The sequence below is a fragment of the Cnephaeus nilssonii genome (assembly GCF_951640355.1).
Source record: "Cnephaeus nilssonii genome assembly, chromosome: 9".
Lineage (NCBI taxonomy): Eukaryota > Metazoa > Chordata > Mammalia > Chiroptera > Vespertilionidae > Cnephaeus > Cnephaeus nilssonii.
The window spans coordinates 24831128-24855642 of record NC_137080.1 but is presented as its reverse complement, the minus strand read 5'-3'; the positions used below and the strand labels follow the sequence as shown (position 1 = coordinate 24855642).

Sequence of the window (24515 nt, the reverse complement as noted above, 5' to 3'; positions counted from 1 at the left end):
CTGTTCTATTCCATAGACTCCTAAACAGCAAAGATCAGTTCTTATTTATCCGTACATCCTTACAGTGACTAGAAGGTCCCTGTCCTACAGTGAGTGCTATGTCCACCCAAAATTCACAGGTTGAAATTCTCACTCTCGAAGGTATGATATAAGGAGGTTGGGCCTTTGAGAGGTGCTTAAGTCACAAGGGTAGAACCCTCATGGATGGGATTAGTGCCCTTATTCAACAGGTTCCAGAGAGATCCCTACTTCTTCCATCATGTGAGGTTACAAGAAGTCTGTTACCCAGAAGAGAGCCCTCAGTGGTCCATGATGGCACCCTCGCCTCAGACTTCCCATTTTCAGAACTGTGAGAGAAAAAAATATTCTGTTTTTCATAAGCCATGCCATACTATTATAGCAGCCTGAATGTACTAAGGCAGTGTCATCATAAACACATCCAACAAAATATTCCCCAAAATGCAGACTAGATGGAGCTAAAGCCATCCTATTCAAAGTGTGGCCCGAGAGCCATTGGCATTGGCATTCCCTGAGTGTCTGATTAGAAATATAACATCTCAAGCCCCAACCTGAACCAGACCTACTGAACTCGAATCTGCATTGTAACAAGCCCCACCTCACCCCAGGTGATTCACCTGTACATTGAAGTTGGAGACGTACTGAGCGAAGGGATTTATTTATTCATATAAATAAAATGATCTAGCTAGTCATTCCTCTCAAGTTTGTACACTATTTTCATATGGTTTTCCTCTAAAATTTAGAGGAAATTAACTGTAGTGTAATCATGTATTCTTTCGGTCAACAAATACTTACTGAGTGCCAAAGGTTTCAGCCCTATGGAGTTTGAGAAAATAAGGAACACTATGCATATTGCAGAGTGTGGGGTGAAGGTGCTAAGTGCCATGAAAATATAGGTCAAGATAAAAAGAAGGGAAGGTGGGCTGAAATTTCAAATTTTTACAAAAGGTCATGATAAGCAGAGACTTGAAACAGGTGAGGTAGTTAGCTTTATGCACACCCCATGTGGCTGGAGTGGGATGGGATTGATGGGGAGTAACAGCAGATGTGAAAGCGGGTAGATCTCATGATGAGAGGCTATTTAATAAATTGATATTTGATACTTAATTGCTGAAAAAGGAATACAAGCTACTTTCCCTCAAGAACAGTGTATTTCTTAGCCAATCCAAATCGATTTGGGCTGTGGAAGTTTCCATAAAACATTTCACCAGCGAAGCTTCAGATTCCTCAAATACAAGTGTAGGGATTAGAGAAGGCACTTTAAGGGCTCTTTCTGTTCTAAACTCTCAAGTTCCCAGATGCCTTGACGGGAAGTCTAATAGGAGACACCGATGCGGGCTGGGTTGCGGCCTAGGAGGGCAAAGCTTTCAACCCCAGGATACTGAGAAAATAGGAAGTGGAATCGTGGGAGGTGGTGCCAAGCATGGAAAAAAACAACAACAACGAACAGTAACCAAGTTCCTCAGAAACCCCTGCACCCAGGTTGCGACTCCAGACTGTCCTGCCCCTAACGCCTGGATACCTCGAAATCGGCCTCTCCTTGCCTACTCGTCCCAATTCTGCTTCCCAGCCCTGGATCCACTCCTGGACGGTCTCCAGCCTCTCAGCTCACGTCCTGGCCCCGCCCCCGGCCCCGCCCCCGGCCCCGCCCCCGGCCCCGCCTCCAGGCCGGGGTCTAGTCTCCTAGTCCCGCCCCTGGCTCTAATCTCGCAGTGTCCACTCCCTGCCTCCTTGAGCTCCGGAAGTGAGGCCGGGCCGGGCCGCAGGGCCGGCGGGAGACACCCGCAGCCGCTCGGGGCCCGCAGCCCGTCAGCCCGCAGCAGCATGGCTCGCCTCCTTCTCCTCGTCCTCATCACGCAGGCCGCGAGCTGGGCGGAGAGCAGCGCCGCGGATCCGAAGCCGTCCTCGGGTACGGTCGGCCGCGGCCGGGTGGCTGCCGGGCGGGGAGACGGGAGGGAAGGGAGGAGGCCGCCGCGGCCGGGAAGCCCCGTGGGAGGGGCCTCGCCGCAGTCGCCCGGGGCGGTCGGTTCTCGGACGCTCTGGGGCGTCGGGCGCGACGTGGGCGGCCGTGGGGAAAGCGACTCGGGTTTCTGCGGTTTGCACACTTCAGTCCCCTTTCTCTTCCCACCTCCGTTGTTGCCAAATAACAAAGCACGCCTCTCAGTTCTCTAGTTCTTCTCATTCATTTTTTACGTAAGTGAGTTTCCTGGCCAGCGTTTGTGTAAGCTGGCCACACAGCTCCTGGCTTAACAGGGTACCCTTAGGGTGGACCCCAAAGCCTCAGGCTGGGAGCGAAGCTGTTCTTTGGCCCGCTGGGAATGGTGCCGCGATTGGCCATCTTGCGTCTCTTGCTGGGCGTGTGCCCTGCCGGATTGGCTAGCGGTGGGTCTCTTCCCTGGGAGCCTTTGACCTCCGCCTGCTTACTGAGATTTCCCAGGAAACGTGCTGAGAAACGCTTTCCCAGAGCTCGGTGTAATGGCCACTCGGAACTCTTAACGCGATCATTTTACTAGTAGGTTTATCCCTCGTCTGCAAGGGGAATAAACTTAAATGGCCGGAAACCCCCCCCCCCCCCCCCCATTAGTCTTGAGTGTCTCCTTCCTGTCCACAGCCGGCGCTGGCCTGGAAGGGGTCAGGGAGGCCCAGCCTCCATCCGCCTTGGCAAACTCTTGGTCTGAAGCTCTGTGCTGTGACTTCCTCCTTGAGCTCCCGTTAGGTGTGCGGCGTTCCTATCAGCTCCCCGTAGGCTTGTTCTTTAAAAAGTCAAGCAAACAAATACTTGGTCATATTCTTTGGGACCGACTTTGTACCAGGTGTTGGGAATACAAAATAGGGGAGTTAGTTTCTGTTTTCAAGGATCATGATTATGTAGCTAACAGTTGTTAAGCGCTAGGGCACTGTTGTTGAATTCTCGTCACATTTTGATTTCACAGCAACCCTATAAAGTCGGCGCTATGGGTATCTCCGTTTATGGATGAGAAACTGAGGCACGGAGAGGTCTGCCCAATTTGTAGAGGGGCTGCTGAAACTCGGTGGGGAACCTGGCAGTTGGGCTCCAGACTCCCAAGTTCTTTTTTTTTAATTTATTAATTTATTGGGCTGACAAAGGTTGATAAAATTATATAGGTTTCAGATGTACAGTTCTACAAAACATCATCTGTATATTATACTAGAGGCCCGTTGCACGAAGATTTGTGCAACAGCCCTTCCTTACCCTGGCTGCCAGCACCAGTTTTCCTCTGGCACCCAGGACCCAGGCCTTTGCTGCAGCCAGAGCGGAGAAGCCAAGCCTCAAGGATAGGCTTCTCTGCTCTTTCCACAGGGAGACTAGGCTTCTCTGCTCCGGCCTCAGCAGAGAAGCCAAGCCTCTTCAGTCTTCTCTCCGGCCTGCATATGCAAATTAACCCACCACCTTTGTTGGATTAATTTGCATACCAACTCCTGATTGGCTGGTGTGTGTTGTGGAGGTGTGGTCAATTTGCATATTTCTCTTTTATTAGTGTAGATTGTGTATTCATCCCCCCCAAGTTATGTCTCCTTCCATCACCATTTATCCTCTTCTACCTTCCCCCTCCTCTGTTTCCCTTTGGTGATCATCATACTGTTGTCCGTATGTGTGGTATGTTTGTTGCTGTTGCTGCTTTTGCTTAATCCCTTCACCTTCTTCACCCAACCTCCCTACCCCCTTCCTCTCTTACAGCTTTGTTAGTTTATTTTGTTCATTGGATTCCACATATACTCTGCAAACTGTCATTACTAGAGCAAGTTAGTCATACACAGAGGAAGCTGTAGTACATTATGATAAGAGCTTGAATTTACTGCTCAGGCTGCTGGAAAGCAACATGTGGTTACCTGGCTCTGACCAGGGAGTTAGGAAAGATGAGAAGATGACTCCAGAATTGGAACTGGAGATGCAGAGACAGTTGTGTGTGCAAAGGAAGACGCATGAAACAGCATGTTGAATTAGTGGACTGTTAAGCATTTTATTTTAAAATATGTGTGTGAGGATACAAGGAGAGATAAGATGAGTGGAAAAGTAGGAACTAATTAGTAAAGTGTCTTGGGATGGTCATGTGTAACAGCAAAGGATAGAGACACAGCTTTGCCTGACTTGGGCAAAAAGAGGAATTGATCAGCTCCAAGCATCTAAGCTAGAGTTAAATGGAAAGGTGGGCCTCAAAAAGCTGGGCCAGAAAGTCAAACTACCAAGACTCTCCATTTCTTAATACTCTCTTAGTGTTGACCACTTTCCCTAGTTGGCAGGAATCATGGATGTCGACAGCTTTTGGGTTTCGACAGTTTGCAGCTTCCTCTAACCTAACAAAATCTCAAGGGAAGGCTTGGATTTACCCAGCTTGGGTCAGGTGCCAGCACACATGGTTAGTACATCATTTCAGGGGAGGGCAGTAGGGGAGTTCCCAGAAGAGAAATAAAGTTCCTGAAAGAAGTACAGGTGCTGAACTAAGAAAATAATCTCACTATATCTTGCTCAAGTCAGTGGGCAACCATTGATTTAAAAAAAAAAAAAGTATGTTTTTATTGATTTTAGAGAGACAGGAAGGGGAAGAGAGAGAGAGAGAGAGAGAGAGAGAGAGAGAGAGAGAAACATTGATGAGAGAGAAACATCAACACTGATCAGCTGCCTCCTGCATGCCTCATACTGGGGATCAAGTGCGAAACCCGGGCATGTGCCCTGACCAGGAATGGAACCTGTGACCTCTTGGTGCATGGGTCGATTGCTCAACCATTGAGTAACACCACCCGGGCAGCCATTAGATTATTTTAAGAGGAGAAATGATTTTATGGTGGATTACATATGCCATTTAGAAAAATCATCTTACAAAATAGTTTGGGGGTAGAATTAAAGGAGGGAGGCCAGTTCGGTTGCTGGTTAAGTCTGGGAGGAGTTGATAACAAGTGGCAGTTGAAATGGAGAAGAGAGGACACAGTTGGGTGAATATTTAGAAGGCAGAGTCAGCAGGACCTGTGACTGACTGGATGTGGAAGAGAAGAGATGAGTCAGGTTCCTGGCTTAAGCAGAGGATTTAACCAAGTGCCAAGACTCTACCTTCTGAGGGCCCTCCTGAACATGGAGTCTCTTGTGACTGCAGAATTTGCACATCCTGCTGAAACCGGTTTGGCTCAGTGGATAGAGCGTCGGCCTGCGGACTCAAGGGTCCCAGGTTCGATTCCGGTCAAGGGCATGTACCTTGGTTGCGGGCACATCCCCAGTGGGGGGTGTGCAAGAGGCAGCTGATCGATGTTTCTCTCTCATCGATGTTTCTGACTCTCTATCCCTCTCCCTTCCTCTCTGTAAAAAATCAATAAAATATGTTTTTTTAAAAAAAGAATTTGCACATCCTTGGGAGGCCTTGGGAGTAGACTTGCCTGCCCATCCCCTATAGAAAGATCTGCTGTGGCCTTCTGTATGCCAGCATTTTGTAAACACAAATGTCAGTGATACCCCCTTTTTTCAGTGCATTTTAAATACAGCTGTCCAGTTTTTTCAGTGCATTTCTCTAGATTTTGTTGTGTTCCCTATGCTTTTAGGATTAGTGTAAAAGGCAATCTCTAAGAGTGTAGGAGGAAAACCCACAAAGACAACCGGCTCTGGCTCTCGGTTAGCTTCTCTGACTCTCCAGTGCCTGGCACTTAATACACACTCAGTGTGTTAACTCTTCTTAGTGGTGGCTTTGACTGTGTATTAGGAAGTTTATATTAGATGAGGGGACCTGGTAGGAACAGGGAAACAGGCAAGGGATTAGAAAAATCCAAGAGGTTGGGAATATATTATAGCTGTGGGCTTTTGTTTATATTTCTCAAGTGAATTTATAGGCAAAAAAAAAAATCTGTGTGTATCATCTAATAATTATTCGTGTTTCACTTTTCAGGCACTTTTACATATAAAAGTAATATATATTTTTAAGTGAATCAGTGCCTGCTAGTGGCTACCTCCTTCTGGTTTGATCTTCCACTCTGGATGTTATCTGAAGAGCACACTGTACTTTAGCATAGATGTGAAGCTTTTTAATTCACTTTCTCTACTTTTTCAACCATGCTTCTACTCAGTCTGACTTTAGGATAATGCTCTGGGTATGTTTAAACTTTTCTTTATATATATATATATATATATATATATATATATATATATATATATATGTATGTATATGTATATATATGTATATATATGTGTGTGTGTGTGTGTGTATATATATATATATATATATATATATATATATATATTATTGATTTTTTACAGAGAGGAAGAGAGAGGGATAGAGAGTTGGCGACCACTGTTGTTAAAATTAGTGAAGAACTCCTGTGGCTGTCCCTCTTTGAGTAGAGGCAACAGGTGCTTTTGTCAGTTATGGGATGCAGCACTGGTAGTAGCTAGCCCTTACTTCTGTCACCATCCATACAGCAGAAATCAGATGTCTGTGGCTGTCTGCTTACCCCTCCACCCTACCTTCCCCAGAAATGAACAGTCCCCAGAACTGTACTGGCTGCTGTATTTTGGTCTTTGGTGACAACCTCATTGTCCTGTCCAGTGGCACTACTTCATGACTTGTTGATGTGATCTTCATCAGTATTTTCCATCCTCTCCCTTGCTCTTTTTTCATATTCTGTCTCTGTTAGTTTATCACAAGGAAACACTTGTCTGTAACCAGAACTCCCCCCTCCCCCCCATTGTAATTGAGTGTTATGAAAATCTGATTCTTCTCTCCTGTGTTTGGTTTGGTTAAATCTTCAGCTGCTAGTTTCTAGAGGAGTTCTGGGAAGAACTCCTCTAAAATATCTAGATTACTCTGGGTAGTGTGTACATGTGCACCAAATAACTCTGAATCCATATCCAAAAATAACATCAGTTATAGAAACTGTCTATCTGGGCATTTTGAAGAGATGGGAAATCTGTTAGATTATCTTATTTCATGTGATCTGGTGGGATCTTTCCTTAACCTCTATGCATAATACTCTCTTGCTATATATACATGTTGTTTTCTTTACCTAAGATAAATTTATTATGAATTGAAGTTTGTTGTAAGCCTTAATTATTTCAATCAGAACATACAACAATTTTAACTTTAGGCTACAAAATTCTGAGTTTTAATGAGAAAACTCATGTCTATTTTGTGATTTTAGCAGAGGACAAAGGCAGGTATCTAATAACCGCATGGTTTCTCTTCTCATAGCATTAAAACCACAAGTGATATCCTTTTGTGTAAATATTTAACAGTTTCTCCTTTAACCTACTAGTAATTTCTGTCTGCTGTAATCCATCAAAACCTCTTCCTCCTGCCACCTATTTTGATTACTTTGAAAGCTATGATTTTAAGACCTTGTCCTAGTCTAACCATGTCCAGGTTTTACTTAAATTATGGGAAACACAGTTTGATTCACGTTAAAAACTAACATTACAAAAATAATGTTGTTTGTGGTTTTTTTAAATTAGTTTTTAAAATTATTTTTAATGTTTTTATTGATCTTTAGAGAAAGAGAGAGGGAGAGAGAGATACAAACATCAATATGGGAGGAACATTGATCAGCTGCCTCCTGCAGGCCACATACTGGGGATGGAGCCCGCAACCCGAATATGTACCCTGACCGGGAATTGATCCAGCAACCTTGACAATGTTCAAACAACTGAGCCACACCAGCTGGGCTTTTTGTGGTTTTATATGATTCAGTAACCTCTTTAATATAAATAGAGTTTATTTGCTATTCTAGTATATAGATTGATTTCTATATGCCTTTTCTTTTCAAACCCAGAAATTTCAGATTGAGTATATACAGTTAAAAAGTCATTCCCATTGGGAGTAGTATTTTAGCAGGGGCTTGAAAGGTAGGGAAAAACCTGCCATTATTGGAAACTGTAGGAAGGCAGATCCTTGTTATGTAGTGGCAGAAAGCTTAAAGCTTGGCTACACTATGAAAGTGATCCGCATGACCTAACAGGAGGTTTCCAAGCAAAGTGTTGAAGGTGCCATGTAGTTTCTTCTTGCTTCTAGTAAATGCAAAACTAGAGAGAGTAATCAAGAGGAAAAGACTGTTAAATAAAAAGAAACCAGGACCTGATGGTTTGAAAATTCTACACCTCTGGAGAGGCAAAAGATGCTAAAATTAAGAATGGCTTTTGAAGGAAGTTCAGATTCATTATGAGTTTTCTTAGCATCAGGTACCTCTCTTATCTGGTTGCAAAATTATGTTTATATGCATGATTGTTATTTGATGTTCACATCGAATTGAACCCAGGGTTGTACCTTTTATTTCTGCCTCAATCCTAGATTGTAAACTATTTGAAACTAGTCTGTTTCAGAAAGTCAAAGAATCCTATTAAGGAAGCCTCGGTCTACCCTGCCAAATGCTATAGAGTAAGTGTTTCCTTCAACGGAAAGTAAACACCTCACTTGACAAAAGAGGAAATCTGAAATAACTAGGTAGTAGTACAGCAGGAAAAAACCCAGATTTCTTTTTTCTTTTGAAATATTTGTATTGATTTCAGAGAGGAAGGGAGAGGGAAAGAGAGACAAAAACATCAATAATGAAAGACAATCACTGATTGGCTGTCTCCTGCACACCCTCTTCTAGGGATTGAGCCCGAAACCCAGGCATGTACCCTGACCAGGTATCTAACCGTGCCCTCCTGGTTCATAGCTCCACGCTCAACCACTGAGCCTGCCTGCCGGGCGAACCCAGATTTCTTAATGTCCAACCCAAGGAATATATATATATTTTTAGAGTGGTCTGCTTGATATAAACCTGAGTGATCATCATTATCATCTGAGGTGCTTTAAAAAGTATACTTGTAGCTCTCAGAATTTTTGAAGAGGATGACAAGTTATGTTAGGAAGCCACTGAACCTTGGCCACATTGCCATTCATTTATTTTTTAATTGTATGAGTAAATCATGTTTAATAGACTTTTCCATTTGGGATTATATTGCTAATTGTATTTAATACCTTCATGTTTATTCATAAAGAAGAGAAAGAAGGGAGGGAAGACAGGAGGGCGAGAGAGGGGAAAGAATGGAGAATGTATGTATGTGTGGTGTGTGTTTAATTTTCCAAGGGATGGTGGACAACAACCGGGGAAAATGACTACTTTTAATAACTAGATCGCAGTTTTGGTTATGTCTAATGAGAAGATGTTAAAGTGACATCATGTGGCTCACACCTTATCAAGAGAAGTTTTATGAAATGATTTAAAAGAGCAAAGGCAAGAAGAAATATTGGGTTTGTTTTGTAAAAAACCTTGCATACTACAGAGAGCAAACTGTTGAAATTGGAATGGTCGATGGCATCTGTTCTTGTGCTATAGAAAAGGTACTAAAGATGTGTAATAGTGCTAGGTGTAGGGTTGAGAGCCGGGGTGGTGGTATTTTAGAGTGAAATTCACCATCTCTGGTTTAGCCAGTTCTTCTCTAGACATTGAATACAATCTGTAGTATATATAGAAAATTCCATTAAATGAATTGAGGATTATTATTACAACAGGCAGTTTATTGCTTCTGTTATATTTGTGTTTCCCTTATATCACAATGTTGCTTCAGTAATTTAAAATGAATCAGAACTTTTCTATACATTTTACAATAAAGTTATTTTTAGAAATCTAATTTAAATAATTTTATTATTCTGATGAATTATGCTTTTTAAAAATATCATCCTCTCTAATAAAATGGTAATATGCAAATTAACCATCACTCCGCTACATAAGCCACGCCCACCAGCCAATCACGACGAGTATGCAAATTAACCCCAATCCAAGATGGCTACAGCCACAGAGAGCAAGGTTTCCCAGGTAACAGAGCAAGCCAAGCTTTCCATAGCCGTTGCAGGCCTAAGCCTCCACTCAAGCTACAAAGTTTCAATTATAGAAGGTAAACAAATTCAAACAAATGGCGGCAGAATGGAGCTTGAGAGAGCAGGCCAGGGTTGCCGGCGGCAACAGGGGAAGCAAAGCTTTCCGCACACCCTGGCCGGGCTCACCCGCTTAAGGCTACAAAGTTTTATTTGTAGAAGGTGAATTAACTGCCACAGAAATGGCTGCCGCCCCGGAGAAAGCAGCAGGCTTGGCTCTGCTCCAGGCTACAAAGTTTCAATTGTAGAAGGAAAATAAATTCCAGATACCAGGGCCTCCGCTTGGGTTGCCAGGGGGCGTGGCCGGCCTGCAAACCACCACAGGCCCCTCGCTCAGGCCGCCCCACGCCCCAAGAGAACCCCACCCTGATCCGGGACACCCTTCAGGGCAAACCAGCTGGCCCCCACCCGTGAACCAGGCCTCTATCCTATCTAATAAAAGAGTAATATACAGATTGATCATCACTGCAACACACAGTATAGCTGCCCCCATGTGGTCAAAGATCCTGTCCCCATGTGGAAACAAGATGGCCACTACAAGATGGCCAGCAGGAGAGGGCAGTTGGGAGGCACCCGGCCTGCAAGGGAGGGCAGTTGGGAGGCACCCGGCCTGCAAGGGAGGGCAGTTGAGAGGGACCAGGCTTGCAAGGGAGGGCAGTTGGGGGCGATCAACCCTGCAGGAGAGGGCAGTTAGGGGTGACCAGGCTGGCAGAGGAGGGAAGTTGGGGGCAAACAGGCTGGCAGGGGAGCAGTTAAGCATCAACCAGGCTGGCAGCGGAGTGGTTAGCGGGTGATCAGGCTGGCAGGCAGAGGCGGTTAGGGGCAATCAGGAAGGCAGGCAGGCAAGCAGTTGGGAGCCAGCAGTCCTGGATTGTGAGAGGGATGTCCGACTTCCCGTTTAGGAAAGGGATGCCCTCCCTTCCCTGGTGGGATCGGGCCTAAACGGGCAGTCGCACATCCCTCCAGGAGTCTCAGATTGGAGAGGGTACAGGCTGGGCTGAGGGACAACCCCCCGCTGTGCACTAATTTCGTGCACCGGGCTTCTAGTATTTTTATATTTGGTTAACATAGCTTCTTATAAGATTTTATAATGTTAATTAATTTCTTACTCTTGTCCTTTTTACTTTTTAAATGTCTTACAGTGCCTATACCAACCAATCTTAAAATTGAGGCCTATAACTTAAATACTGTCCTATATTGGAATTACCCAATCATGGCGCAGAAGCCTGTTTTTACTGTACAGGTAATAGTCTATGGGTGAGTGTTACTCTTTTTTTACTCTGTTTTGTCTGTGTCCTTGCATATTTCATAACTGTGTTCCCTTCCATTATCCTTCCTTCTGTTGTGGCAAAACTTCCTGAACTGCTTGTAGACTTCCAGAGCGCTAAACGATACAAATTAGTTCTTATCAGAAAACTTCCTGCCTCTTAGTTCTTCTGTCAGAATTGAAGTAGACAAGTATCACTAACTTCCCAGATTTCTTTTTACCTTTTCAAAAAAAAATTTTTTTATTTGTTATTATTTTTCTTAAATATATTAATATTTCTTAAATAAATTAATAAAATATATTTTTATTAATTTCAGAGAGGAAGGGAGAGGGAAAGAGAGAGAGAAACATCAAAGATGAGAGAGAATCATTGATCGGCTACCTCCTGCATGCCCCCATTTGGGGTTGAACCCACAACCCGGCATGCGCCCTGACTGGGAATCAAACCATGATCTCCTGGTTCATAGGCTGACACCCAACCACTGAGCAACACCAGCCGGGCTTAATTTATTTTTTAAATCCTCACCTGAGGACATGCTTAGAGAGAGGAAGGGGCTGTGGGGGGAGGGTAGAGAAACATCAATGTGAGAAAGAAACATTGATCAGATGCCTTCTGCACGTGCCCTGACTGGGGATCAAACCTGCAACCCAGGTTATGTGCCCTGATCTCAAATTGAACAGGCAACCTTTTGGTGTATAGGACAAAACTCAACCAGCCAGGCTGACTTCCCAGATTTAAGGTACGCTAAATAAATAAAGCTTTTCGTTCTCTATTAAAAATAATGTCATCTTACTTCCCATAGTGTACATGTATTTTTCAGTAAAAGAAAAATTTCAAAAAACTTTTTTACAGATGTTACGAGTCTTTGTAATGGGTTGATTCTATAAGTGAGTAATGGTTATATTAATGGAAATGAGTTTTTTAAAGACCAGATTTTTAAAAATTGCATGTGGAATATGATTTGTACAGATCTTGTAATTTGAATTCAGCCTCTTTATTGTAAAGGAAATTATAGTACTTTTGACCAAAGAGTATGGGCTTTCTTCCTACTTTGTCTAGCTTCTTCATCCTATTCTTTTTTTCTTTTTTTTAAAGAATAGTTTATTGATTTTTTTAGAGAGAGAGGAAGGGAGAAGAGAGAAACATCGATGTGACAGCATAACATCAGTTGGCTGCCTCCTGCACGCCTCCTATTGGGAATCGAGCCTGCAACCCTGGCATGTGCCCTGACTGGGAATTGAACCAGCAACCTCTGGGTGCACGGAACAATGCCCAACCAACTGAGCCACACCGGCCAGGGCTTCTTATTTAGCTCTTTCTACCAGCTCCGTGCTGTGAATGAAAAGCAAAGCAAAGCCAGAGATGTTTCATGTTTATATACTAATAAAAGTTACCTTTGTATTTCTTTATTCCTCTTCATTTTAGGGAGGATGAATGGTTTGATGCCTGCAATACGTCTCAACATCAATGTAACATCTCTTCCACGATTAAGAATCCACATGATCCTCTCTGGGCCAGAGTTAAAGCTAGGCTTGGACAAGAAGAATCAGCCTATGCAGAGTCAGAAGAATTTATTTTGTGCCTACACGGTGAGTAGAACAATTTTAGATTTGAGAGTATTTACACGTGTGTTCTATGTATATATTTGCTTTTATTAGCAATTGCTAAAAATTATTACAATGCCCAAGAAACATTTGGAGCAATTTAGGGAATTCATGTCTTCCTCTTCTCCCAAGTCCCATAAAATAGGACTGAGGTGCCCATCACTTTGCCCCTACTTAACTATTATATTTCCATTCTATTTAAATATGTGGATTAGTGCTGTCCAACTAGACTCTGCACTGTCCTGCCCCTCCCTGTCTTGGTCATTCCTTTATAAGTTACATTCACTGAGGACTTTGGCAGCTTCTTTATCTTACTTGTCTACCTTAAGTCCTCAAAGTTGTGGGAATTTTAATACCAACTTCATACTTTAAAAAAATACCAGAATTCTGTAATCTCTTTAACCCAAGTTATTTTCAGCTCTTTATGCTTCCAGCATCCTGTTGCCATAGTTTATCTGATCTTTACTATCACTTTAAGCTCCAGAATCTTCAATGCCAGTTCCTTTTTTGACTAATGTCCTCCCTTGTAGCTCTTATACCCTCACTTCTGGTTAAACAAAGTCTTTAGTCACCTGACTGCTCCCTGTGCTTCCAGTCCTTCAGTGCCTTGCCTTCCAGCTTTACTTCCTTACTGTTCAGCTTCATGCTTCATTACCTCAACCACCGCCTCCTTATGCTCCTACTTTCTGGATTGTGCCTACTTGTTCTCTTCCACAACCCATTCTCTACTTGCCCTTGAAATAGTTTTATTCCCCAGAGATCATGATGCTTTTGTCATCAACAACTATACCCTCTGTATGTCAGATTTTTCCCAGAAGACTTATCAAAGGCATAATTTATGCCACAAAGTATGGTAGGCCCTGAGGATACATGGGCGAGTAAAAATAGACCTGCCTGGCACACAGTAGGTATACAATAAATATGTGAAAAATAGTTAAATGGCTCACCAATGAAGTCCCCAACATCAAAGACACATCATAAATATTTCTGGAATGAATGAATATCTAGTTCTCATTTTCACAGTTAAAATTGAATATATTCAGCAGACTTTTGTAGAGCTTTCATGCCAGATATCCATAGGGTGGAGATAAAAAGAGTTACTGCAAAGGTTTAAAGATAACTAAAACGCCTTTTCTAAATCGTGTTTTTAGAAAACCATTTTTAAAAATATGTATTGATTTCAGAGAGAGGAAGGGACAAGGAGAGAGAGATAGAAACATCAATGATGAGAGAGAATCATTGATTGGCTGCCTCTTGCACTCCCCCCTAATGGGGATTGAGCCTGAAACCTGAGCATGTGCCCTGACCAGGAATTGAACAGTGACCTCCAGGTTCATGGGTCAGCACCCAACCACTGAGCCACACTGGCGAGGTGAAAACAGTTGGGGTTTTTTTGTTTTGTTTTTAATCTACAGAACCAAAGGTAAAGAAAAAATAAGTTCTATTATATCAAGGTTTTTTTTACCAGGATTCATGACCACCTATTTTTCTTTAGGACTTGAAATGAATTTAAACTGTTAAAGAGGAGTTTAGATTAGATAAGAATACTTCTTGACTGAGAATATATAAAAATTTATTAAGTACACTTAGAATCTTTTAGATCAGCAGTTCTCAACCTGTGGGTCACAACCCCTTTGGGGGTCGAATGACCCTTTCACAGGGGTCGCCTAAGACCATGGGAAAACACAGATATTTACATTATGATTCATTAACAGTAGCAAAATTACAGTTATGAAGTAGCAACAAAAATAATTTTATGGTTGGGGGTCACCACAACATGAGGAACTGTATTAAAGAGTTGCAGCATTAGGAAGGTTGAGAACCACTGTTCTAGATCTTTTTGGAATGGTTTAAATGTGGCTCTGCTTTAGAACAGCAAAAAGGGTAGGTTGTATGATTTTGGTAATTTTATGCAGTCCTATGTAATAAAAGGGTATATGCAAATAGACTAAACAGCAGAACGAACAACCAATCAAAGCGTAATATGCTAATGATATGCTAAGGCTGCTCAACTGCTTGCTATGACATGCATTGACCACCAGGGGGAAGATGCTCTGACTGGTAGGTTAGCTTGCTGCTGGGGTCCAGCCGATCGGACTGAGCGAGATGGGCCAGACACGCCCTGGAACCCTCCCATGGTCCCTCCCCGGTCCGATCATGCACCGGTGGGGTCCCTCAGCCTGGCCTGTGCCCTCTCGCAATCCGGGACCCCTCAGGGGATGTCGGAGAGCCATTTTCAGCCCGATCCTGCAGGCCACTCCCCTCGGGAGGGCTCCAAACACAGGACTCATAGCTGGCGAGCGCTGCTGTGGCAGCACAAGCCTCTCCTGATCAGGACTGATTGGGCACAAGCCCTTAGCAGGCACAAGTGGGGCTGGGATGATCGGGAACAGCAGGTAGGAGTTGCAGGCGGCATTGGACTGTGGGTTTCGGCCCAATCCCAGCGGGCCACCCAGAAGGACCCCACCCTGCACAAATTTGTGCACTGGGCCTCTAGTGTACTATAAAGTTCCAGGGCCAACTAATTCTACTTCTTTTTTACCTTCCTCCCACCCAGGGAAAGTTGGACCACCTAAACTGCAGATCAGTCACAAGGAAGACCAAATCATTATTAATATATTTCATCCTTTAATTATTATAAATGGAGAAGAGCGAGGAGCCATTTATGGAGAAGAAACTTGTGACACATTCATGTACAAAGTGTATGAGAGAATAAATGGAGGACTGGTATGTGTTTCTAGTTCATCTTTTTCAAAATGGAAAATTGCTGTCACTAACAAGTTTTTTCCTATGTTGTATAAGAAAGTAGAATGCTTGCCCTAGCCGGTTTGGCTCAGAGGTTAGAGTGTCAGCCCATGGACTAAATGGTCTCGGCTTGATTCTGGTCCAGGGCATGTATCTGGGTTGCAGCCTCAGTCCTGGCCCCAGTCGGGGTGGGTGTGGGAGGCAACTAATCAATGTGTCTCTCTCACATCAATGTTTCTCTCTGTGTGTGTCTCCCCCTTTCTTCCACTCTTTCTCTAAAAATCAATAGGAAAAAATATCCTCAGATGAGGATTAACAATAACAAAAATGCTTATGAATATTCAGCCAAGACTTACCGATCCTAGGTTTTGGTAAGAAAAATGAAATACATATATAAATGCTATTGAGTGGAATTGGTGCCATAGTTAATCACTAGCACTGGCCAGGTGAACAAATTTAAGTTTTTTCTTGGTCTTGTATAACAGAATAGCCCTAATCTAGGATATTAACCTGTATATTTTCATTCCTTCACTGGTAAGATGAGAATAAATTTAATCTTTTCTTCCTCATTGGTAGTAATGTAAAATTACACAAAGCTATATTTGGAGTCATTGTTTATGAGAGAAAAAGCTAACAGTAGTACTGTGGGGATATAATTACTTTCTAGCACTGGTGTGCAGATCACGAATTATTCTATTCCATCCATTTGCCACAGTGCTACCATTCCTTTATTTAACAATATTTGTCAAGCATGTGCTCTGTGCCTTCTAGGCACCAGGAGAAAGCAGTGACAGTACAAACAAAACTCAAGTGATAAGTACTACGGAGAAAAAGCAGGGAAGAGGGTTGGGCAGCGGGGTATGGGTGGTAGTGACTTTCAGTAGGGTGGGCAGAGCAGACCTCACCTGCCGGAGGAGCTGTTACTACAGCCAGGGCTGGAGGAAATGAGGAGTGAGCTCCATGGATCATGATGGGGAGAGTGTTTCAGGCAGAGTGTGGCCAAAGGCCACCGGGCACATGAAGGGGGCAGCAAGGCCGCAGGGTATGGAAGCAGATGAGGTTAGAGAAGTCCCTGGGATCGCATCTCCTAGGGCATTAGAGGAATTTGATTTTTTTTTCTAAGTGAGATATTGCACATCTGGAAAAATTTAAACAGAAGAGTAACATCTGATTTAGATTTTAAAACATCATTTTGGTTGCTAGCAGAGTTGTTTCTAGAACCATATTACTTCACTGCTTAAAACTCTTTAACAAATCCCCATCAGCTACAAAATAATACCTAAATTCTCTTTCCTGGCATAGCCTACAAGGTCTTCATGAATTGGCCTCTTACATCTTTTCCAGCACCCCGTCTCCCCATTCCTTCCAACCTTATTTTCATTCATGCTTTGGTGAACTGCTTGCTGTTCTTAATTCCTGTAAGTAATATGCTCTTTCATAGAATGTTCTTCATCTTTCTCCTTTGGCAAATTTCTACTCATTCTTCAGTATTCAACTGGCATATCATCTCCCCTTTGAATTATTTTCTGATACAGTAGACTCTTTCCTCTTCTATGGTCTAGTTATTCCTAGTTCCTTATAGATGTCCTCTTGCAGTACTCATTACATTTCTTACATTTTATTCTTATCTCTCGTCTGCACCCTACAGTAAGTTATTTGAGGTCAGCACCACTCTCCTGCCCTTGAGTTTTCAGGCCCTAGCACAGGTGATCCACGCACTTTGACTGGTAGAGTGAATTATAAAATCCCAGAGATTGCTTCAGTCCCTTCTACATATTACTACCAAGAGATTCTGCAGCTTTTGCATAAAATATCTATTATTATTCCTATAAAATGCTTTTATCTCTCACCAGCTAAGTTTCTAGAAATGTTTTATTAGTCCTATTTCTAGAAACTAAGTTACAGAAATAGGACTAATAAAACATTCCTATTTGTGTTTTTAAATTTCTAATGCCTATAAAGAACATTTTGATGGCTACATCATGCTCTGTGAAGTAACAAACTGACTTATCTGATATGAACAATCTTTTCAGTCATGTACAACATTCATCACATACATGCTTTCTCTGGGTGTTTGGCCAGTGTAAATACGGTGATTGGTTTTTTTTTGGCAGATTAAAAGCCATGAATTTTTTCACTGTGTTTTGTTTTCTCATATAGATCATAAATAGAACTATTGAAGAGAATAAAGATGATTGTGATGAGACTCAGTGCAACTTTAGTATTCCAGTGTCCTCACTGAATTTTAAGTACTGTGTTTCAGCAGAAGGAATCTCATATTTAAGGTCCTTTAAAACTGAAATGTCCAAAGAACTTTGTATTACCATTCCTGATAGTAAGAGCATAAAAGGTAAGTTCTTGCCATTTTTTCCTAAATATAAAGAGTGATAACATAGTTTAATGTGAAAAAAGGGAATTTGCAATTTCAGTAATGTCTGCTCTTTTAAAAATAGTTCTATTCCTCAGAGAAGTTCAAAATTACAAATAAGGCCACTTCTCAGGCCTTAAAAGATATGAAACAATCAGGTTGGAAAGCCATGTGAAAACCTTTTCATACAGAAAGAAAAAGTATAAAAACACATAAAACTGTGTATAAATGTCTGCATTTCAGGATTATGCATAATATAAATCAGTTTATTACTTCAATACAGCAAGATTATATTCAAGACTAGTAGCCCTGCGCATGAATCCATGCGCCAGTAGCTCGATGCCACCCTCCAGTAGCTCTCCGTCTGCTGCTCCACCCTCCTGTAGCTTCCCCTCCCCCCGCCCCCCGCCCCCCCTCATAGCTTGCTGCCCTGCCCCCTCCTGTAGCTCTCTGCTGCCCGTTTGTAGCTCTCTGCCCCACCCTCCTGCTGATCCGTGATCCCGTCGTTACACGGTCGGTCCTTATGCTTCATGGCATAACGACCATTTGCAAATTACATCTTTATTATATAGGATATGTATTCATGTATGTTCTTTATGAGGACAGTAAGTTTAAAAACTGAATAGCAGGAATATTAATTGATTAAAATTTTGTGTCATGTGAACTGCAAAGCACTGACAATTAATATTAAAAAGTAAATATAGATTGACTTAAATGGATTAACATTTTTAAATAATTATTTTTATTTTATCATCTTTTCCTGACCAATGAGGAAAATAAGAGGAAAAGCTCAAAAAAAGAGAGAAAAGAATGCAAATAACCTAGATTTACTTAAAAAAACAAACACAAAAAAAGATGCCTAAATTATCTGGGCTGATATTGTGGCCACACAGTGGCACCACTGTGGCTCATAGCAGCTTCCCTGCTTGCCTGGCCAGTGCTTCTGAGCCCAGTGCTGGTTTCGTTATGTACTAGTAGTTCATTTTACCTTTTACTATTGTAATAATTTGTTTTCGCATCCTGTAACAGGTGTGACATAAAGCATTCATTTAGTAGTAACTTCCAGAATTACTATTCCAAAGAAGTAACTTTGGAATAGAAATTAAAGGTAATGAAATGCCCTTGAAAGAAGCCAAATTCCACCATGATATGAAGTACTGTTAATTCGGAACAGAGGACTGTGGGAAAAGTACTGAAGATTGTACTGTGAAAATAAAAAGCAGCATTAGAGAAAAATCACACCAGTGATGATAGATGTATGTGTTCTGAAACAAAAGTCAAGGAGACTTTATTCCTTTGCAACTTTCCTGTGTGTGTGAGTGTGTGTGTGTGTGTGTGTGTGTGTGTGTGTGTGTGTGTATCTTTATAAGTATTTGCAATCTTGAAATAAATATAAAATGTAACAAAATTCTATGGAGTGGGACTGTATCATTTAAATAATATTTTTTAAATTCTTCTTTTGCCTCTTTAACTGAGAGAAAAGCATAGCTCTGTAAACTTCCTATATTTGGGGCTGTAAGGAAATTGTTAGGAAAAAGCTATTTTAGCCACATTATGTCATGACAAGATAGTCGCAGAAAGTTAAGAATTGTAGAGCTGGGAAGAATATGTTGCTATCTAGGAAGGACATAATTTTTTACTCACCTCTCCTGACTTTGGTGTCAGTGTTTCTTAACACTCTGTATTACCTGATGTAATCCTACATAATAAAAAGGTAGTATGTAAATTACCATCACTCCGCTACGCCCACGATTGGGCCAGCAGGAGACACAGGAGGCGGGACTCGGGGTGGCTGGGGTGGTGATTGGGCCGGCAGGACGCTGAGCTCAGCGTCTGCGCCATGGCTGTGCTGCAGCACAGACGGGCCTCTGGGGCAGCAAGCCGGGCGTTTGGAGGTTTGGAGGCAGCGCGGGTGGGCGGGCGGCGCGGCTCCCGGGGGGAGGAGTCTGGCGGCAGTTGGACCGCAGGAGCATGTGGCAGTGTCCCAGACACCGTCCGGTGTCCACAGAGGACGCGGGTTTCCACGAAGGCAGAGGAGGCGGCGGTGGCCCCATGGGGCCTTCCTGGGTGGGAGGCGAAGGCAAGACCCCTGCCTGGGCTCTGGCCGCAGGAGGACCACGCCCCCGCCCCGCCTCGCCCTAGGGGCCCAGGGACTTAGGAGCTGCGGGCCACACCGGGTCCCGACCAGCGGACAGACAGCCTACATGTGCATGATTAAATCATGCACTGGGCCTCTAGTCTATATAAATAATAGTTCAGCCCTGGCCAGTGTGGCTCAGTTATTTGAGTATCATCCCATGCACTTAGAGGTTGCTGGTTCCATTCCTGGTCGGGCCCATTCCCGGGGTTATGGACTCAATCCCTAGTAGGGGGCTTGCAAAAGGTAGCCAATCTATGCTTCTTTTTCACATAGATGTTACTCTCACTCTTCCTCTCTCTCTCTCAAAGCAATAAAAACATTTTTAAAAAAGAATAGTTCAAAGACTTTATAACTATTTGATTATAGCAGTGTTCCATCTTAATTCTAATTTGTGGTTTTTCTTTTCTTTCAGATTCTGTTTGGATTCCAGTTGTTGCTGCTCTCATAGTCTTTCTAGTACTTACCCTGATAGTTGTATGTTGCAACTTTAAGAAGATAAATCCATTTAAGAGAAAAAGCATCATGTTACCCAAGTCCTTGGTAACATATTTAAATATACTTCTTTAATTATATACACTAAAGTGTTGATTTGAACACTTTTTGATACTTTCTTAAACTTTTTAAAAAGTAGAATGATGTTCAGCAGCATGCCACCTTCCATAAATCACTCAGATCTACCACATATCCAAAACCACATATTTTTCACTACACACCAGGTGCCTTTTTAATGCATGTGGCAAAAGTACAGACAAGTCTGTTAAGGAGCTTAAAGTCTAGTGGGAGAAAAAAAGTATTCAGTGGGTGTACTGTGTGACAGGTTTAAAAGTAGAGTTTTATATATGTGTCAAAAAGGACTTTGTTTAGAGGCAGTAAAGCTTGAGCAGTCGTGAGGGACAGATCGGAGTTTATCCAGTACGAAGGGACCATATGTGCTAAGGTCCAACATCAAGAAACCATGGCTTTTGAAAATACAGAAACACTTCACTGTGGTTGGAGTGCAGAAGGAAAGATGGCCAAAAGTGAGACTAAACTAGAAGTTTGACATAATATCTAACATTTAAAATTCTTTGTATGATGAAAACATTTAAAGGGTAATAATTACAGCTTTTTGAATCACATATGATAGGAATAACATCTGTGATATGCCAAGGGCACATTTAAATTTATTATGAATACATTACATTTAAGTAAAGTGGATAAGAACTATGAACAAGTAGTAGACAATTCACATATTATAGTCCTCATCCTTACTATTAATTAAGCACAAAACAATCTCACAGTATGCCATTTTATACTCACCAGAGAAGAAAAAATAAACTTGAATATCCAGGAGTAGCAGTAGTAAAACTGGTCATATAGCCCTGGTGGGAAGATAAGCATACAATGAGTACAAAGTGTCATAGTTCCATAAATGTGCCCCACCCTCGAACTTAAGACATTCCATCTTTTTATTTCTAAAGTAAAAAGACATGTAAGAATATTTATTTCAACATGTTCTATCAATAGTAAAAATTGTTAACACAGCTAACATCTACTATTAGAGAAATTTATTTAATCATTGGTATAAAGAACTTATATGAGCCAATGAAAATTATAATTATGAAGGAAAATGGTAAAATTATTTTATAAAGTAGCTGGACTCCCATTACAAATTTAACATTCATATGTATTAAAAGTAATGCACAAAAAAACAGCATATATTGGTAAGATATTAACTTTTAAAAAATTGTTTCTAATCTTAATGTAGTATATTTTCATTAATAATAAAGAAAGTGCAACCACTAGATTTTATTATACTGTTCTAAATATGATGTTTAGTGGTATATTTAATTGTCCATTAGCCTTAGACCATTTATTTGTTATTTTTAATCATTGATTTCTCTCCCCTTAGGTGTCTGTGGTAAAAAATGCCTCTTTAGAGGCAAAATCTGAATCGAAATATGTATCACCCATTATCTACGAACCAATTGTCCCTGAAAATGAGAAAGTGATCTGGGAAGAGCAGTTGTCTTCAGCAACAATTTCAAGTATGCAGACTGAGGACCATCCAGGAAAAGTAGAACACAGAGATCTTCCTAGTGAAACACAAGTGGGGACCACTGAAGAAAATATTCCTGACATGGCCCCTGGTAGCCCTTTGACCCCAGTAAAGAGCAGGGATTCTGTCCATTCAGGCAGTAACCAGTCTGAACCCTGCATCGTTGCTTTAAACTCTTATCACTCCAGAAATGGTTCTGATAGTGGCCTTGTGGAATCCAACAGCTTCTTATCTGACTCAGAATCTCCTTCAAGTAACAAAACTGGAATGAAGACAGGAGAACCAGAGCCCACAGCGCCAAGAAACACTATTACTTCCTTTGGTTACGATAAGCCCCATGTGCTAGTGGATGTGCCTATGGATGAAGGTGGTAAAGAGTCCCTGATTGGTTATAAAGATTAGTAAAGAGTCCCTGATTGGTTATAGCAGATTCCGAAGAGTTTCCATAATGTGCCAACTTGGAAGGATCTGCTTATCCTGAACAGTTTTTCTGCTTTGATTTCATGAAAAGATCATGATTTCAGAAATGGTGTCTTTTTTATATATTAACCAAATGGAATACCTTGGTTTAAGTAACTGTGTCAAGAGTCTGGCACTGTCACATTTGGTCTGAAAACTGCAAAGACTGAAAAAACAAACTGTGTCTCCCTTCTTAGGGGACACAGTTGTTGCACGTGAACTTCTCCATTTACATAGGCTCTGAGTAACAGTGAAGACTCTCTTGACCCTGCTTCCTGTGACAGTGATTCCCAGGGTCCTTTTATTTTTTAAGTTTCTGTAAAAAATATTTTTAAATGTTTACTTTCAGAAGAAATCCTGGAAGATTTTCAAAATTGCACTTAAAATTGAATTCATACCAACAGAATTAATAAAGAGTATGTAAATAGAAACATATATAATTTTTATAGAATGGTACATTTAGAGATTTTTAAATAAAGAATTTTTAAAATTCATTTTTGTATTCATTTATTCAAGCACTTTGGCAGTTAAGTAGAATAATTTTTATCCATTTGCTTATTTTTATGAATTAATGCTATAGAATTATTTTCTAATTATTCATAACTAATCTTTAAAATAGTTCTAAAAATAGTCTAATCCTTAAAAAATGGTCCTTTTATGCCTATATTTCGGTATTTATCACCCAGTGTGCAGAACACTGTTCCAAGCTGTTTGGGGGTGGGGTGGGGCGGAAGCAGATTGATTTCTAGAGCATGTGGACTGAGGAACCATAAAGATGGTGGTTGAAGTCATGGGAATGGGTGAGGGAGCCCTCAGAAGCATCAGGTGTAAAGAGAGAATTCCCAGTGAGAGGCAAACCAAGAATTAGTTAATATCTATCTATATTACATAAGGAATTATTGGGAATATTAAGGGTAGGAATTTTAAGACTGACTAAAATTTTTTAAAATACAATTTACATGAGTAGATTAACAAATTATGGAAAACTTTTCTTCTTACTTAAAAGTGCAAATTAAAATGAGGTGCTATTTTTGTCTTCCTTGACAGCAGCTGCATCATTCCAATCTCTCTTGTCACGTGGCATTCTTCCCAGTGTGTCTCTGTGTCCAAATCTCTCTCTCTCTCTCTGTAAAGATACTAATCAGATTAGGTCACACTAACCCAGGATGACCTGACCTTAATTTGATTAGATCTGCAAAAACACGATTTTCAAATAAGATCACATTCATTGGTACCAGGGATTAGGACTTCAACATATCTTCTTAGGGGACACAATTCAATTTCATAATATATTTTCATCTGATAAATTAGTTGCTCTGATAGTATTAAATCATCCCACTTTTCTGTGCTGATTTCAAATGTCACATCATATGCCAAATTCTCAGTAGTATATCATACTCTTTTAATTATTATAGTTTTATACTGGGATATATTTTAACTTTTGAGGCTCTCCATTTTAAGCAATATACCTAATAAATTAGTCAAAAGATGGTGATAGTGGGTAAATCACTTAGCCTCATAAGAGTTGCATTAAACTTCCTCTGTCTTTTGGCTAGGAGGAAGTTATCCCTAACAAAGGGATCCTCTTCCTGACAGCCCTGCTTATTAAATATTTTCTCTAAATTATTACTGGTTACCAAATACTGGAATTATTGCACCATCATTCCATGCCAAGGTAAATTGTCTAAGAATACTGGCTGTGACACACTTAAGGTACTGGTTTTTAATGGATGAGTTAGATAATAAACGCCAACTTTGTTTGTAGGGTGATTAGTTAGCCTCATGTATGAGATGCCATACTTGCTATACAAATTTTCCCTTTCTGTGCCTCTATGTTCTGGATCTTGGACTCTTGGCCACTTTCTATGAGAACTACCAATCAGGAATGAATGAACAAACAAAAGAACAAATATATAATAAACTGTTTTCAAAAATACTCCATCTCACTTCATCTTTACAACACCCTGTGAAGAGGAATTATTCCCATTTAGACGAGGAAACCATGAGTCAGCAAGTTAAGT

General features: G+C 41.4%; 1 protein-coding gene across 1 annotated transcript; it reads left to right on the top strand.

The window, feature by feature from the left end:
- Positions 1–1714: 1714 nt before the first annotated feature.
- On the top strand, positions 1715–22988 carry IFNGR1 (interferon gamma receptor 1). The gene is made up of 7 exons (XM_079779940.1): positions 1715–1927; positions 11015–11129; positions 12566–12729; positions 15302–15471; positions 17650–17839; positions 20410–20537; positions 21889–22988. The coding sequence occupies exons 1-7, from the start codon at positions 1843–1845 to the stop codon at positions 22435–22437; spliced, it is 1401 nt and encodes a 466-aa protein (XP_079636066.1). The 5' UTR covers positions 1715–1842; the 3' UTR covers positions 22438–22988.
- Positions 22989–24515: the final 1527 nt, after the last annotated feature.

Bases quoted from the DNA above. Each gene is read 5' to 3' on its own strand.
- IFNGR1 (XM_079779940.1), top strand. From the start codon at position 1,843: ATGGCTCGCCTCCTTCTCCTCGTCCTCATCACGCAGGCCGCGAGCTGG. The intron at 15,472-17,649 runs GTATGTGTTTCT...TTTCTCATATAG, and splicing joins AGAGAATAAATGGAGGACTG to ATCATAAATAGAACTATTGA. The intron at 20,538-21,888 runs GTAACATATTTA...CTCTCCCCTTAG, and splicing joins TCATGTTACCCAAGTCCTTG to GTGTCTGTGGTAAAAAATGC.